The 16599-nt window shown below is 49.4% G+C and overlaps 1 protein-coding gene across 1 annotated transcript; it reads right to left on the bottom strand.

Moving 5' to 3' along the window:
- Window positions 1-2958: 2958 nt before the first annotated feature.
- Window positions 2959-14620, bottom strand: FAM195A (family with sequence similarity 195 member A; the record flags this gene model as incomplete). The annotated part of the gene is made up of 3 exons (XM_015419926.1): window positions 2959-3414; window positions 13087-13188; window positions 14493-14620. Coding segments are annotated over 3 exons (301 nt in total), but the record flags the coding sequence as incomplete, so codon positions are not given.
- Between the last annotated feature and the right edge of the window lie 1979 nt (window positions 14621-16599).

The following is a 16599-nucleotide window of genomic DNA, read 5'->3' as shown; positions in this document are numbered from 1 at the left end:
ACAGGCAGACTACAGTACAAAAAGCTCCCTGCAGGTTGGTCACTGGCACACCGACTCCTCTGTGTGTCCCGAGAAGTGTCAGGTGGTGTTTTTTTTGTTTTAATTTTTTTGGCTGCATTGGCTTACACTGCAGAAATCTTCCCCATGCACAAGTCAGTTTTGCACAGAGCGTGTATGTGTGCGTGTATGAATCCAGGTTGCGCTTTTGAGATTTCTCAGGTCTGCTGTTGCCCCAGCCACCAAAAGCACTGTTTACTACAAGGATGGCCAAAAAGGCAGACAGAACCCGACGAGCTCCATTTGTCACTTCTGTCCACGTGACATCCAGTGGACAACTCCTGATGACTCAAGCCACGAAACTCCACTAGCTACAATCTCTGACGACAGGGATCTCCCTCCTCCATGTGTCACTGTTTGTTTGGTTTTTGTGTGTATGGGCATCTCTGCGTATGAAAATTATATTTTTAAAAGGCCAGGAAGATACAGGTCGTGTTAAAGGGAGGGGTGCGAGGCTCGTTTGTGTCTCAGAAAAGTGTGTGCCCGTGTGTGTGTATCTGCTCTTCGATGGCTCTTATATACTGCAGTCAGCTGTAGTGGTGACATTTCCCCCCTCCATCTCCAAAATAAAAACAGATTTTCAGAAGGGTGATTTGTATGCCTTTTTATGGTCTGTGTGTCAGTTACCAAAAGAGTTGCCCACATCGTGTCAGGACGATCCAAGATGCTGGAGCAGCTTCCAAACAAGCAAGGCACAGTAACCAGTGTTCCCTCTAAGCTGAGTTAGTGTGAGCTAGCTCACAGTTTTTTAGCCTCCGGCTCACGGATTTTTGTCTTCGCTCAGGAAGGAGGGCTCCAGAGCAAACTAATTGATGCAGTAGCCAAATCACTTGCTCAGAACTTTAATGCCAGTAGCTCACAAAGTAGGATTTTTGCTCACAAGACTCCATAGCTTAGGGGGAACATTGGTAAAGACGGCAAGGTCGTGCGCGCTTGCGGGCCGTGCCGCAACTGCTTGGGCAGTGCCGGGGGTGGCAGAAGAGCACCCGTGCCTGTAAACACTCTAGTGCAGCCCCCTCCCCAAGTGCAGAAGTCCAAAAACATGAGAACGTTTAGCAGATCATGGGGAAGGCTGGGAGGTGTCAGGTAACCGTTGCAATCCAAATCCCCCCCCCCCTTGTTTCTTTCGTCTGTTGAAAAGTGAGCTGCTGGCGAAACGCCAGGTACTACAATGCCAAGACCACGGCCGTACAGCCCAGGAAATCTACAACGACTAAAGAACTCCGGCCGTGAAAGCCTTCGCCAACATATTGAAAAGGCGTGGCTTTCAATCTGGCCAAGCGATCTATGCATCGTCCCAGGGTCTCCCCCGACCAATGCTCCCTCTAAGCTGTGGAGTCTCGTGAGCAAAAACGCTACTTTGTGAGCTGCTGGCATTAAAGTTGTGAGCGGGCTATTTGGCTACTGCATAAATTGGTTTGCTCTGGAGCCCTCCTTCCTGAGCTAAGACAAAAATGTGTGAGCCGGAGGCTAAAAAACTGTGAGCTAGCTCACTCTAACTCAGCTTAGAGGGAACACTGCCCCCGACCACACTTGATAAAGTCAATGGGCGCCTGGGAGCACTTTTCCTGGAAAGTTTTTTTTTTTTTTTAAAGGACACTTCTTGCACTCGGTAATCTAGCAAACAAGGATGTCAGTGCCTAGGATATACCTTTCTGCTGTGTCTGTCAAAGGCGCTTCGATTCTCGAAAGCTGACACCCTGAAACTCTGGTTGGTCTCTATAAGGTGCTGCTGGACTCCAATCTAACTGCAGGAAATACCCTTGACATACTTTTAAAAAAATGCGCAAGGAGGGTTTCCACCATGGGAGAGCATACTAACGTGTGAAATGGTAGAGTGGAGAAAAAGCCATGCCAGAGGAGGGCAACCAAGATGGTGAGGGGCCTGGAGACCAAGTCCTATGAGGAAAGGTTGGAGGAGGAGCTGGGGATGCTTAGCCTGGAGAGGAGATGACTGAGAGGTGATATGATAACCCTCTTCAAGTACCTGAAGGGCTGTCCTCTAGAGGATGGTGCAGAGTTGTCTTCTGTTGGCCCAGGAGGTTGGACCAGAACCAACGGGTTGAAATTAAATCAGAAGAGTTTTCGGCTAAACATTAGGAAGAACTTCCTGACAGAGCGGTTCCTCAGTGGAACAGGCTTCCTCGGGAGGTGGTGGGCTCTCCTCCTTTGGAGGTTTTCAAACAGAGGCTTCATGGCCATCAGACAGCAATGCGGATTCTGTGAACTTAGGCAGATCATGAGAGGGAGGGCAGGGAGGGTTGCCTCACTGCTTAGTTCTTGTGGCTGTTTCCTACACGCCCAGGGAAATGCCGATTGACACTTCGGGGTCAGGAAGCCATTTTCTCCAAGCCAGTTTGGCCAGGGATCGTGGAGGCTTTTTATCATCTTCTGGGCATGGAGCAGGGGTCACTGGGGGGGGGGGGCGGAGGTGTTTGTGAATTTCCTGCTTTGTGCAGGGGATTGGACTAGATGACCCTGGAGGTCCCTTCCAACTTTATGATTCTATGTGATTGGTGTAGGTATGTAGGCCAGCTCTGCGCTACGATGAGGAACACCTTACCTAACACCTTACCTACGATGAGGAACACCTTACTCCGTGGAACACCTTACCTAAGGCTTGGCTCATTCCTGACAATGCTTCCAACTGAACGCAGAACTTGACTTCATTTCTGGGCTAAACTATGACCCAAAAGGAGGGGAAAAAACTATTTGTAGATTTGCACACACTGGTACCACGACGGTTACTATCCCCCAACGTCACACAGCGCAAAGACGCCGTTCCTGCCTAGACCCAGTTCCTCTGTTGGTTTGCCCTTGATCTGCCAATCAAGCCATCTGTCTTCCCGGGAATGGCGTCCTTGGCCTGTTCCCAGTAATAACTCCTCCCAGACCTTGTCATTCAATCCACTGGCGTCATCAGCGCTTTTATTTTGAACACAGTCCCGGCTACAGGTTGCACCACAGGCTCGCCGTAGGGTGCCAGCCCAAAGTGGGAGAACAGCGGGGGTCACCGGCCCCTCCCCAGGTTTCCTCCCACATCGCCACGGCATTTCCAGAACTCGCAGTCTCCAGGAATCTTCCTTGTGCAAAGCCCAGCACTGACGCAGCACGGCCGGGCAGAGTCTGGCCTCCTTCCTGCCCCTTGCCACGGGTGGGGGCGGAAAAGCGTGGCTGCCGTGGTCCCCGTGCCTTCTCATTCTCTCTCCACTCGGGCAGGGGCAGGCCTTGGGGGTACATTACATTTTAGCGTTTTAATTTTAAAATCGTTCTACCGCCCCCTGCGTTAAGAGCCATTCTCGATTTTGGCCAAGAATTGTTGTGCCCACCAGTCTTCAAGATCTATTGGCACAAAACCTGAAAGAGAGAAAGGATAGGGGGGGTATCATGAGCGGGTATTGGGGGTGGGGGATTTCCTCCTGTGGAATCAGAATACAGGCTAAAAGGGCACAGGCCAGTAGTTTGGCCTCAAGAGTTTTATACAGGACTGGTCCCTTTTCTGTTCTGGAAAGGAAGAAGAAGAAGAAGAGATTGGATTTATACCCCGCCCTTCACTTGGAGTCTCAGAGCGGCTTACAAACTCCTTCCCCTTCCCCTCCCCACAACAGACACCCTGTGAGGTGGGTGGGGCTGAGAGAGCTCTGACACAAACTGCTCTTTTTCAAGGACAGCTGTGCCAGAGCTTGGGACTGACCCAAGGTCACATCAGCAGGTGCAAGTGGAGGAGTGGGGAATCAAACCCGGTTCTCCCAGATTAGAGTCCACACACTTAACCGCTACACCAAACTGGCTCTGGAAGATACTCAATTGACACCACAGTTCGAATGAGGCATTTATACATTAAATTAACCACATATGGATTCAGAAAAAAAATACAAGTTTTACCTTTAAATCTCACAAAACTGGGGGGAAAGATGCAAAACTTTGATTGTAACTAGGGTTGCCAAGTGTATCTTCGCCGGGAGCGGGGGGCTCCCGGCTGGCGTCTTCTGCGCACGCCGCATGCACGTCACCCGGAAGTGACGGGAGGACGCCAGGCACGCTGGGGGCCCGGCGTGCCCACGTCACTTCCTGGTGGGGTTCCCCCAGGGCCCGATTCCGCAGCGGCGGAAATCGGGCCTCCAAAGTGGGGGTTTACCCGCCCCCCGCCCCCACTTGGCAGCCCTAATTGTAACTTCATTCTCCCTACCTGGCCTGTCTTACTATTTCAAAACTGTATGCAATACTTCTGTCCAACGTGCATTTCCATTTTTGTACGAGCCATATTGCTATTTGGGCAACAGCTGTTTTCTGCTGGCAGGGGGAGGGGTTATTTCTGCTCAGTCTCCCTCCACCCCCATTTCAGCGGTGTCGTTCCTGGGGTTGCCCTCAACCATGAGAGGTTGTTCCGGGGAACCTGGTGGGCTGTGTGCTGGAGGGGCAGGTGGCAAAGCACCTTTCTGTGATCTCAACTCACAATCCTCATTGGATCCGAGACATTAATCACCATTTGCGTCTCTGTGGTGATGGCCACAGAGTACAAGGTAAGTTGCCACACACAAAAAAAAGGAAAAGTGTGATTGTTATGTGGAGTCGAACCAAGCCCAAATCCAAAAACTGGTTGCGAGACATTTGGTGTAGTGGTTAAGTGTGAGGACTCTAATCTAGGAGAACCGGGTTTGATTCCCCACTCCTCCACTTGCACCTGCTGGATGACCTTGGGCAAGCCATAGTTCTGATAAGAGCTGTCTTGAAAAAGAGCAGTTTCTGTCAAGAGCTCTCTCAGCCCCACCTACCTCACAGGGTGTCTGTTGTGGGGAGGGGAAGGGAAAGGAGTTTGTAAGCCGCTCTGAGACACCTTTGGGTAGTGAAGGGCAGGGTATAAATCCAATCTCTTCTTCTTCTTCCAGTGAACGAGAGCTGAACCTGACCAAAAATCTCTCAGTTGCTTGGAACTAAACCCTTGAACTCGAAATAGGGACCACCACCCTCTTAAAAACAAAGTGTTCCTTAATCAGGTGCTAAGGAGATTCTTGTGAGGGGATCCACCCTCCAGCTATCCTGGAAGCAACATATATATTTCCCAATGAGCCCTACGAATGGAAGAGAGGCTGGGAGGCAGGGCCAAGGAGGCCTGCTACCACCCATCCTCCTGTGGATCGAGGAGACGCTCCCACCAGCCCTAAAGTTAGCGAGGCCTTCACGTGGAGGATTCTGGAAGCCAGGCTGGATGCTTTTGTTGTTCTTCTTGGCCTTGGAGTTGCTCCTGGCTGCCATTCCACCACATGTAAGCTTGTTTTCCTTTTTTTTTTTTAAACTTGGACTTTTTGAAAGAAAAGAGAACTTGTGGGCCGGGGAAGGTGATGTTTTTAAAAGGGAAGGCTGACCGTGAGAACAGGAGGAAAGGAAGCTGAGCTTAAACAGTGGGGTAAAATGCTCCTTAGCTGTTTTAAGGGGCTTAATAAAATAAAACCACTATCTAAGAGAAGGACTTTCTTCCTGAAATAGCATAGTTGCACCTTGTTTGTCTGCTTATTTAGGTATGGAGAGTCCCATGTTGATTTTTTTTTAACTATATACAATATATGCAAAATAATGTTCATAAAAACTAAGGCCTAGGGAAGAAAACGAGCGGTGCCATTTTAATGCTGATATTTCTTCTAGTTCAGTAAGTGAATTTTGCACCACGAAATTACAGCCAATGTTTATGAAAAAATATTGAGCAAGCAATGTGCAGTAGTAGTAGTAATAATTCAATCCTAGGAGCAGGGCTATTTTTGGGCAGGAACGCACAGGAACGGAGTTCCGTCTGGCTTCCAAGTTGGTCACACCCAGCAGGAACTCATTATCATAATAGGCCACACCCAACAGCAGAAACTCATTAGGATTGGCTACATTAGGGGTGTGTGGCCTAACATGCAAAGGAGATCCTGCTACAAAAAAGGCCCTGGGTTTTGACAACAAACAAGGTAAACAGAATAAGAAGCAAAAGGTGGGTGTGGCTGGATGACCACACTTCTGGTAACATGAGGGTGTGGCCTAATATGACAATGAGTTGCGCTGTCAGAGGTGTGGCCTAATATGCTAATGAGTTTCTGCTCTTGGGTGTGGCCTATTATGCTAATGAGTTCCTGCTGGGCTTTTTCTACAAAAAGAGCCCTGCCTAGGAGTATGGTTGTCAGCTCATTTGGATATTCCTGGAGGTTTAGGGGTGAAGCCAGGGGAGCTCCAGGTTTGGAAATACCTGGAGATTCTGAGGGTGGAGACTGAGGAAGGTCCACCCTCCAAAGCAGCCATTTTCTCCAAGGGAACTGATCTCGATCGGCTAGAGATCAATTGTAATAGCGGGGAGTCTCCAGGTACCACCTGGAGGTTGACAACCCTAGCCCCCGGGACAACTTAGGCTTGGCTGCCCAGAGAAGCCTCAGGCAAAGTCACTAAATAATCAATTTAAAACTGCTCAACACCTCCCATGCAGCCCCACTTACTTCAAACTTAGCTCCCTTTTCTTCCCATTTGAAAGTTACACATTGAAAGGAAACTATGTGATATTATTCGTAAAATGGTTCAAAGTGGCTGGTTTTTTTACAAGCTGCTTTGGGCCCCATTCTTGGGAGAAAAGGGAGCTAAAAATTATTTTAAATAACTAAATGAACTGGTTACTGATCCACTTTTTCATGGTAAAGCATGACCAGAAAGTTAAGAAATGCTCCTGATCTGGAAATGAAAATAGATGTTTAATGGTTCAGCAACCTGGTTAGCAGTTTTGAATTTGTTATTTTTTAACTTCGTGTGGCTACGCAGGTCTACGCTGAACCTTGTATTTTAGGAAGACAATAAGGTTTAAGAACAGTCTGCAGTTTTGTTCTGGCTGTACTACAGTTATAGAATGTCAACTAATTCAGACAGAGAAATATAATTCCAAGTGTTTTACGATTCCGGTTTCATTTGCACCTTAGGATGAGTCACGTTAGGTGAAAGAACTCCACCAACTCCCCTTAAATTTGACCCTGAGATCTCTGCATTCCAAGAAAATATACCCAGGGAAGAGTCCTCAAGGCCTGATGACTTCCATGAAGCCGTAACTATCCAGCTGTGGAGGCCTTTTTGGTCACAACTCTATAGCAGTAGGACTTGCCTCCCAATTAAATCCTGCTTCAACCCAGCAGTGTAATTACTTAGAAACAGAATCATATTTCCTTTTTTCCACCTAGCAGGGGGGGGAGGCTTTATCTATTGTCTAGTATGATTTCATTACCATGTACTGACCACTGGAAGGGGAGGCTCTTAATTCCTGCCGTTCATGCATACCAGAGGACTGCCCTGTGGCCTCGAGCTGGGGGGAAGCCTTTGAAGGGGGGGGGAAACAGTTTTGTTTACTCCAGCAGGTCTTCTGCTATTAGCTCTTTCCAGGGCTTTTTTGGTAGAAAAAGCCCAGCAGGAACTCATTAGCATAATCGGCCACACCCAACAGCAGAAACTCATTAGCCTATTAGGCCACACCCCTGACATTGCAGCTCATTGGCACATTAGGCCACACCCCCATGTTGCCACACCCACCTTTTGCTTCTTATTCTGTTTGCTTTGTTGTCAAAACCCTGGGCTTTTTTTGTAGCAGGGACTCCTTTGCATGTTAGGCCACACACCCCCTAACGTAGCCAATCCTAATGAGTTTCTGCTGTTGGGTGTGGCCTATTATGCTAATGAGTTCCTGCTGGGCGTGGCCAACTCAGGAGCCAGCTGGAACGCCGTTCCTGTGCGTTCCTGCCCAAAAATAGCCCTGGCTCTTTCCAGGCACCATTCTTGACCACAAATGCTACGGCCACTCCTGTTTCTTCTCCCCGTCCCCCCAGCTAGCTAACAAGGCCCAGTTTCTCTTCACCCTTTCCTGGATGGGTGTTCTCTGCCAGCCTTCATTCCACAGACTGCTGTATAATATGAGAGCCAGAAGACTGAACGCTGGACAAGGGTGTGGGAAATTCCGATTTCGACTCCGACGGACTGTCCTTGTGCAATTCACGGCCCCTCAGTTCCCATCTGTAAAATGGGTCTGCTTTCACAGGGTTCTTAGCGAAACAAACCCTGAGGTTCCAAAGCATCTGTCTCCTTTGGATGTTCTCTCGTTACCGTGGGGCTCTTCCCCCACCCACAGTGACAGGGTTGTCACCCTCCGTTTGGGGCCTGGAGATCTCCCAGAACTACAACCGATCTCCAGAGATCAGTTCCACTGGAGAAAATGGCTGCTTTGGAGGGTGAACACTGCAGCACTGTTGACAGAGTTGCCAGGTCCTACCTGCGATCTGGCAGGGGGCTCCTGGGTCTGGCCCAGGATCTTTCGCCGTGCATGCAAAGCACAAGCGGCATGACAAAAGTGACACCATCTTCGCATCGCAGGGGAGGGTGACTCTCTAGTTTTTGGGCAAAACTCCATGGTTTTTTGGCTTCAAAACCATAGAGTTTGCCCAAAAACTAGAGCATCGCCCCGATGTCGGTGATGCAATGATGTCACGTCCAGGTGATGTCATTGTGTTGGGGGTGCCACCCAGCAATGTTCCTGTCTGGGGGTGGGGCTTCCCCTGCCAGCCAGCTGGCCAGCAGCAAATAGATCTAAGCCCCAAAAATCAGAGGGGCCCCCACCCAGACCGGGGGTTTGGCAATCCTCCCTGTTTGGGTTCCTGCCCTCTCCAGGCTTCATCCAAAAATCTCCAGAATTTTCCCACCCAGAGTTGGCAACCTGTCAGGTAACCCTGTCATCGTGTTGGAATGTGGAGGGGGCACTTCCTCCTTCACGCCAACTCATCCTGCCTGGCGTTTCACTGCTTATCTCTAGTCTGACCTTGTTGTTTCTTCCAGCTGCACCATTGCCTGGCCTGGGAATCTTAACCGTTTGGGCGCGCAGGCACTTGCTTCCCCGTGCACGCGAAATGTAATCATTGGCTTTGGCTTATGGGGGGGACGTTTGATTCTACTATAAGTCAGTGTCCATCATATTGCAGGTCATTCCTGACACAAGCTGTATACTCGTTCTTTAGTAATGGACTATCATTAAACACTTATCTTCTTAAGAAGCCTTGGTGTGTGGTGTGATCCTGCTAAGGAGCCTGACAAAGTGTCAGGAATCTATCATCCCTGAACTCGTATCTCTCTGCCGAGATGAGCAAAGGTGGGGGGCTTCAACTCGAGGAAGGGGACAAAACCCAACCCGAGGAAAAGAATGTGGAATCCGAGGAATCGGAGACTACCCTGCAGGATGCGGGAGCAGGGGATGAGGATATCCTTCATATGCCGTTCGGGGGAGCTAAACCCTGAGTGACCATCTGGTTGCGGGGGCCCCATTGGTTTCAGCACAGACCCGCATGAGACTTGGACTTTTTACTCACTGGCAGCACTGCGCAGGGAAAGTCGAGCTTGCTTGGCTACTGAGGAATTAAATTCTATCCCCTTGGAGTACCGGGATCTGTCTCAGGTGTTTGAAGAAGAGGAAGCGGACAAATTGCCCCCCCATTGACACTCAGACTGTGCCATGGAATTGATCCCCGACAAAAAATTGCCCAAAGGCAAATTGTATGCAATGAGTCCTTAGGAGAAAGAGGAATTGCGTAAGTTCATTGACAAGAATTTGGCGTGATGTTTCATTCGACCCGTGTCCTCCCCTTTTGCAGCTCCGGTCTTATTCCGGAAAAAGAAAGATGGGGGGTTGAGGCTGTACACCAACTATAGGGGCCTGAATGCTGTGTCCACCACAAATGCTTACCCTCTACCACTCATGAAGGACCTCTTAGCGGAAGTGGCTAAGGGGAAAATTTTATCTAAGTTTGATCTCTGGGATGCTTACTTTCGTGTCCACATAAAAGTCGGGGACGAATATAAGACTGAATTTAATATCCCATTGGGGCAGTTTGAGTACAGGGTGATGCCCTTCAGACTTCAAGGAGCCCCTGGGATCTTCATGAACCTTATTAATGAAGTGTTGCACAAGCACTTGTTCAAGGGAGTGATCGTTTATCTTGATGATACCCTGATTTATTCCACTGATAAACCAGCACATGTCAAGCTGGTGAGAGAGGTCCTACAAACGTTGCACAAGCACAAACTGTTTGCCAAGCTGTCCAAATGTGAATTTAATTGCTCTGAGATTGACTTCCTAGGCTACCACATTTCACAGAGGGGTCTGGAAATGGATCCTGCTAAAGTCAGGGATGTGGTGGGGTGGGAGCCCCCTCAAACCTGGAGGCAACTACAAGCATTCTTAGGATTCACAAACTTTTACCGGTCATTTCTTGCAAATTTTGCCTAAGTGAGCTTACCGCTCACGGATTTATTAAGGACCAAGAGGAAGGGACCAGAATGCACCCGGCGGGGGGCTAAATTGAACTGGACTAGCGGATACCAGGAGGCATTCGAACGGCTCAAAGCCCTATTTACCTCCGAACCCGTGTTAGCCCACCTGAACAAACTCAAGAAGTTTATTGTGCAGGTCAACCGGCTGACGTTGCAATGGGGGGGGGGGATTCTGCAAGAAGGGGAGGATGGGAAACTGCACCCCGTTGCGTATGTGTCCGGCAAATTTAATGACACTGAGAGGAATTGCTCCGTATGGGACAAGGAGGTGGGGGCTATCAAATTGGTGCTCTCTACTTGGCGCCACTGGTTGGAGGGGGCGAGGGGGCCTTTTGAGGTGTGGACTGATTATAAAAACCTGGAAGTTATGCAGACTCCCAGGAATCTGAATGCCAAGCAATTGCGGTGGGCCGATTTCTTTTCCAAGTTCAATTTCACCCTTCACCATTTTCCAGGGAAATCAAACTCCCTGGTGGACGCGTTGTCCCGCCTCCCACAACATGACAGTAAGTGGGAGAGTGTGCTCGATTCCATGTTCACACCTTCACAACTGGGAGGGGCAGTGACGACATGCAGCCAAGCTAAAGCCCAGCCTCTTTCATCCCCGGGGACCGGATGGGAGGAGAAATTTGCTTCTGCCTTTTCGGATGCTGATTGCCTCGAATTAAGCAATGAGAGCGAGGTGGAGGAGCGTACAAAGGGGTGTTGGTATCGAGGTTCAAAGTTGTTTGTACCTTTGGCTTTGAGGGGCAAGATCATGACCACAGTTCATGGAACTAAGTTGGCGGATCATTTGTGGTTTGTTAAATCCTTGCACTTGTTACAGCGACAGTTGGCAACTACAAGCATTCTTAGGATTCACAAACTTTTACCGGTCATTTCTTGCAAATTTTGCCTAAGTGAGCTTACCGCTCACGGATTTATTAAGGACCAAGAGGAAGGGACCAGAATGCACCCAGCCGGGGGCTAAATTGAACTGGACTAGCGAAAACCAGGAGGCGTTAGAACGGCTCAAAGACCTATTTACCTCTGAACCCGTGTTAGCCCACCTGAACAAACTCAAAAAGTTTATCGTGCAGGTCAACGCATCTGACGTTGCGATGGGGGGGGATTCTGCAAGAAGGGGAGGATGGGAAACTGCACCCCCTTGCATATGTGTCCGGCAAAACTAAGAGGAATTGCTCTATATGGGAAAAGGAGGCGGGGGCTATCAAATTGGCGCTCTCTACTTGGTGCTCTCTACTTGGTGCCATTGGTTGGAGGGGGCGAGGGGGCCTTTTGAGGTGTGGACTGATTATAAAAACCTGGAAGTTATGCAGACTCCCAGGAATCTGAATGCCAAGCAATTGCGGTGGGCCGATTTCTTTTCCAAGTTCAATTTCACCCTTCACCATTTCCCAGGGAAGTCGAACTCTCTAGCAGACGCGTTGTCCCGCCTCCCACAACATGACAGTCAGCAGGAGGATGTGCTTGATTCCATGTTCATGCCTTCGCAACTGGGAGGGGCAGTGATGACACGCAGCCAAGCTAAAGCCCAGCCTCTTTCATCCCCGGGGACCGGATGGGAGGAGAAATTTGCTTCTGCCTTTTCGGATGCTGATTGCCTCGAATTAAGCAATGAGAGCGAGGTGGAGGAGCGTACAAAGGGGTGTTGGTATCGAGGTTCAAAGTTGTTTGTACCTTTGGCTTTGAGGGGCAAGATCATGACCACAGTTCATGGAACTAAGTTGGCAGGTCATTTGTGGTTTGTTAAATCCTTGCACTTGTTACAGCGACAGTTTTGGTGGCCCGGAATGTGGAAGGACTTTTCCCTATTTGTGAAGTCCTGTCAGACCTGCATTATGTGCAAATCCCGCCCTGGGAAGCCCCCGGGGTATCCTGCAACCCCTTCCCACCCCTGGTCGTCCATGGGAAGTGATCTCTATGGACCTCATTACTGACTTACCCCCTAGTAAAGGGAAGACTGTAATTTGGGTGGTAGTTGACCTGTTTTCGAAACAGGCTCATTTTTGTTTCTAAGTTCTGGGGGGAGCTCATGACACTGATGGGGGTGGAGAGGGGCTTAAGCAGCGCCTACCCTCCCGAGACGGATGGACAAATGGAGCGTGTTAATCAAACACTCGAACAGTATCTCAGGTGTTTTACTAACTTCCAGCCAGACGACTGGGAGGGGCTTCTCCCCTTGGCTGAATTTGTTATAACAATGCATGTAATTCTTCGACTGGTGTATCCCCATTCATGGTGGTATATGGTTATGAGGCACCGCCTCATTGGCTTTGTGTCTTGTAATAATTGGCTTTGGCTTATGGGGGGGGGGGAATGTTTGATTTCACTATAAGTCAGTGGCCATCATATTGCAGGTCATTCCTGACACAAGCTGTATACTCTTTCTTTAGTAATGGACTATCATTACTTATCTTCTTAAGAAGCCTTGGTGTGTGGTGTGATCCTGCTAAGGAGCCTCACACAACCCCACAACAGCAAACCAAACAGGGACAGAGTTGCCAACAAGTCCAGCTCAGTCTACAGGGAAAAGGGTTTTCTGCTTTGCCTGGAGAATGTCCCAGCCCCAGCCCCCTCCAATAAAAGGATCTCAAGCAGGAAGTGTCAGGGAAGACCTCTTTCTGCTGGAGACCCTGGAGAGCCAGTCAGAGTAGACGATCCTGAGAAGGATGGACCAATGGCCTGACTTCAGATATTTCTACTGACCTTTCAGTTCAGGGCTGGGTGTTTTCTCTGTGTACTGTATGGGGCCGGATCCGTTTTCTCCTGGGCAGCTGTTGTACAACTGTTGCTCTACCTGTTGCCAGGCTGGAGGGGAAAAAGAGAGGGGCGCGTGAGGCCGGAGAAAGCAAGGACACACAGACGTCCCGTTTCCTTTGACCACCAGCTCCGTTTCTGAAAGCGCTTCCGTGTCTTCAGGTACACGTGATGGCAGCAAGAAATTCAAGAATGTCCCAGACCTACAAGCAATGTACCCGCTAAACTGTGGAGTCTTGTGAGGAAAAAATCTCCTTTTGTGAGCGGCTGGCATTAAAGTTCTGAGTGAGCGATTTGGCCGTTGCATACATTAGTTTGCTCTGAAGCCATCCTCCCTGAGCTAAGACAAAAATGTGTGAGCCGGAGACTAAAAAACTGTGTGCTAGCTCACACTAACTCAGCTTAGAGGGAACACTGCCTACAAGTGTGTACGTTTGTTGTCCCTTCGTTGCCAAAAGCCACTTTCTTTGAAAGCGCAGGACGCCTCCCCTTGAAAGAGTTGCCAGCTCCTTTGCCCGGAAAGGACCCTGCATCTCTACTCAAACAGGCCCTGTTCCCCCTTGTGCTTGCAGCTCCACTGCGGGACTTTTGTTGACTCTCTCTTTATTGGAGCACAGAAGCCTCTGTCCCTTAGTGGCAGCTTCCCCCATCAGTGGAGTTGCATGAGGGTGTGTGTGTGGGGAGGTGTAGAACTTTCCACTGGCCTGGCAGCCGTTCAAAGGGCTCTGTTGCAAGACAAAGACTGAGCTTCTTTAGAAGAGGGATTTTGGCTGGTGCGATTGCTCTCAGCTTTGCTTCAGCACTTCATTTACATGAGAGCCATTGCTGGCGACCATTCTCTTAGTTATTGCTCATTACCGTGCAGTCCTAGCGCAGTGACACCCTTCTAAGTCCATGGCAACCGACAAGAGTGTGTGTGGTGGGGGGGGGGGGGGGGTTGACGACGATTTGCCCAGGATTAGGGTTTCCTTCTCCGCCCCCAATAATGGATGGCATTTTTATCCCAACCCTCTGTCAAGCAGCCCAGGGCACCAAACATTGTTCTCTGCCCACACCATGTTATCTACAACAACCCTTACAGGTAGGCTAGTTTGAAAGCGTGTGACTGGTCTGAGGTCCCCCAGCAAGACTCTGTGGCAGAGGGGGGATTTGGACTTAGCTCCCCCAGAGCCTGGTCTAGCCATTACACCACCCTGGTTTCTCCATAATGGGCCAGTTGTACCAAAACTACCTCTCCTGTGAAGCTAAGGTGCCTGTGACCCTAGTCTCCTTATCCAGTCTTCAGAGAGGGAGAGACAGAGGCTGGGGGGGGGGGATGGTACCCTGTACAGGTATTAGCTGTTAGCTTCTCTTACTTTCATACACAAACCGGACATTTTCTTCGTGAGCCAACGTGTAGCTTTCTTCTGTGGCTGCCGTTTGCTGTGGCATCAGTGGAGGTCTCTTGCCGTTCACCCTGTTGAACACGAGCTTGGGAGCCGAACTGCCAAGAGAGCCAGAGGTTAATAATAAATCCCCCAGCCCCTGGTGAACAGCCCTTGCCCCGGCCAGGAGAGCTAACCACCATTCAGGCCGCTCCAGTCAAGTTTCCCATAACTCTGCGGCTTCTCCCACACCCGGAGACTGCAGCCACCTGGGAAGCTTTGGTAGTAGTAGAAGAAGAGATTGGATTTATACCCCGCCCTTCACTCGAGAGTCTCAGAGCGGCTTACAGTCTCCTTTCCCTTCCCCTCCCCACAACAGACACCCTGTGAGGTCGGTGGGGCAGAGAGAGCTGTGAGAGAACTACTCTTGAAAGACTGGCTCAAGGTCACCCAGCTGGCTGCTTGTGGAGGAGGAGTGGGGAATCCCATCCAGTTCTCCAGATTAGAGTCTGCCGCTCTTAACCACCACACCAAACCGGAGCTTCCTTTCAGATAGCAAAAAAATCAATTTAAAAAAATCCTGTGCTTCCCTGCCTCCTGATTTTCTATGGAAGGCGGGTCTGCCCATGGCCAACAACCACTAGGTAAAGCTCCCCCATTTGGCTTCTTTCGACTCTGATGGAGGATTTTCGAACTTCTAAAATGTTCCTTCCTGCTGCCATTCCTTCAAGTTTTTATGGCTGACACTGTTGATACAGTGTTGTTTTTAATAGTTTTAACATCTTTCACTTAGTTTTGCATATATATATATATATGCATATAGTTATGCATATATTCAAAACCACCTTGACACCCCTGCCTGGAAGCTTAAATAATGAATGCCAGGATATTTAATATATATGCAGAGTACATCAACCACCTAGACACCCCTGCCTGGAAGCTTAAATAATGAATACCAGGATATTTAATATATATGCAGAATACATCATGCAAAATGCTGGCCTGGATGAATCACAAGCGGGAATTAAGATTGGGAAAAGGAGTACGACAAGGATGTATATTGTCACCTTGCTTATTTAATATATATGCATCATGCGAAATGCTGGCCTGGATGAATCACAAGCGGGAATTAAGATTGCTGGGGAAAAGATCACCAACCTCAGATATGCAGACGATACCACTCTAATGGCAGAAAGTGAAGAGGACCTTGCTCAGAGTGAAAGAGGAGAGCGCAAAAGTGGGCTTGAAGCTCAACATCAAAAAAACTAAGATCATGGCATCCGGCCCCATCACTCCTTGGCAAATAGAAGGGGAAGTCGTGGAAGTAGTGACAGACTTCACGTTCCTGGGATCCCAGATCACCGCAGACTGTGACTGCAGCCATGAAATTAAAAGACGCCTGCTCCTTGGGAGGAAAGCGATGGCGAACCTAAACAGCATGATAAAAAGTAGAGACATCACCCTGCCAACAAAGGTCCGCATGGTCAAAGCAATGGTATTCCCAAGAGTCATGTATGGCTGCGAGAGTTGGACTATAAGGAAGGCCGAGCACTGAAGAATAGATTCTTTTGAACTATGGTGCTGGAGAAGACTCTTGAGAGTCCCTTGGACTGCAAAAAGATCAAATCAGTCAGTCCTAAAAGAAATCAACCCTGACTGTTCCCTGGAAGGCCAGATAATGAAACTGAAGCTCAAATACTTTGGCCACCCAATGAGAAGGGAGCCCTCACTGGAGAAGACCCTGATGCTGGGAAAGATTGAAGGTCAAAGAAGACGGGGACGGCAAAGGATGAGATGGTTAGACAGTGTCATAGATGCAACGAACATGAAATTGAGCAAACTTCAGAGGAAGAGGACAGCGGAAGACAGGAGGGCCTGGCGGGAGATGATCCATGGGGTCGCGAAGAGTCGGACTCGACTCTGCGACTGAACAACAATGTCATCGATGCAACGAACATGAAGTTGAGCAAACTTCAGAGGACGGCGGAAGACAGGAAGGCCTGGCGTGATCTGGTCCATGGGGTCGCGGAGAGTCGGACTCGACTGTGCGACTGAACAACAACCAGGAAAAATAAGGGTCCCGTCTGTAGGCTGCTGT

This window comes from Gekko japonicus, unplaced genomic scaffold, assembly GCF_001447785.1.
Source record: "Gekko japonicus isolate JY-2015 unplaced genomic scaffold, Gekko_japonicus_V1.1 scaffold3722, whole genome shotgun sequence".
Taxonomy (NCBI): domain Eukaryota; kingdom Metazoa; phylum Chordata; class Lepidosauria; order Squamata; family Gekkonidae; genus Gekko; species Gekko japonicus.
The sequence above is the reverse complement of the archived record's forward strand: the minus strand, read 5'-3'. Positions and strand labels throughout refer to the sequence as shown.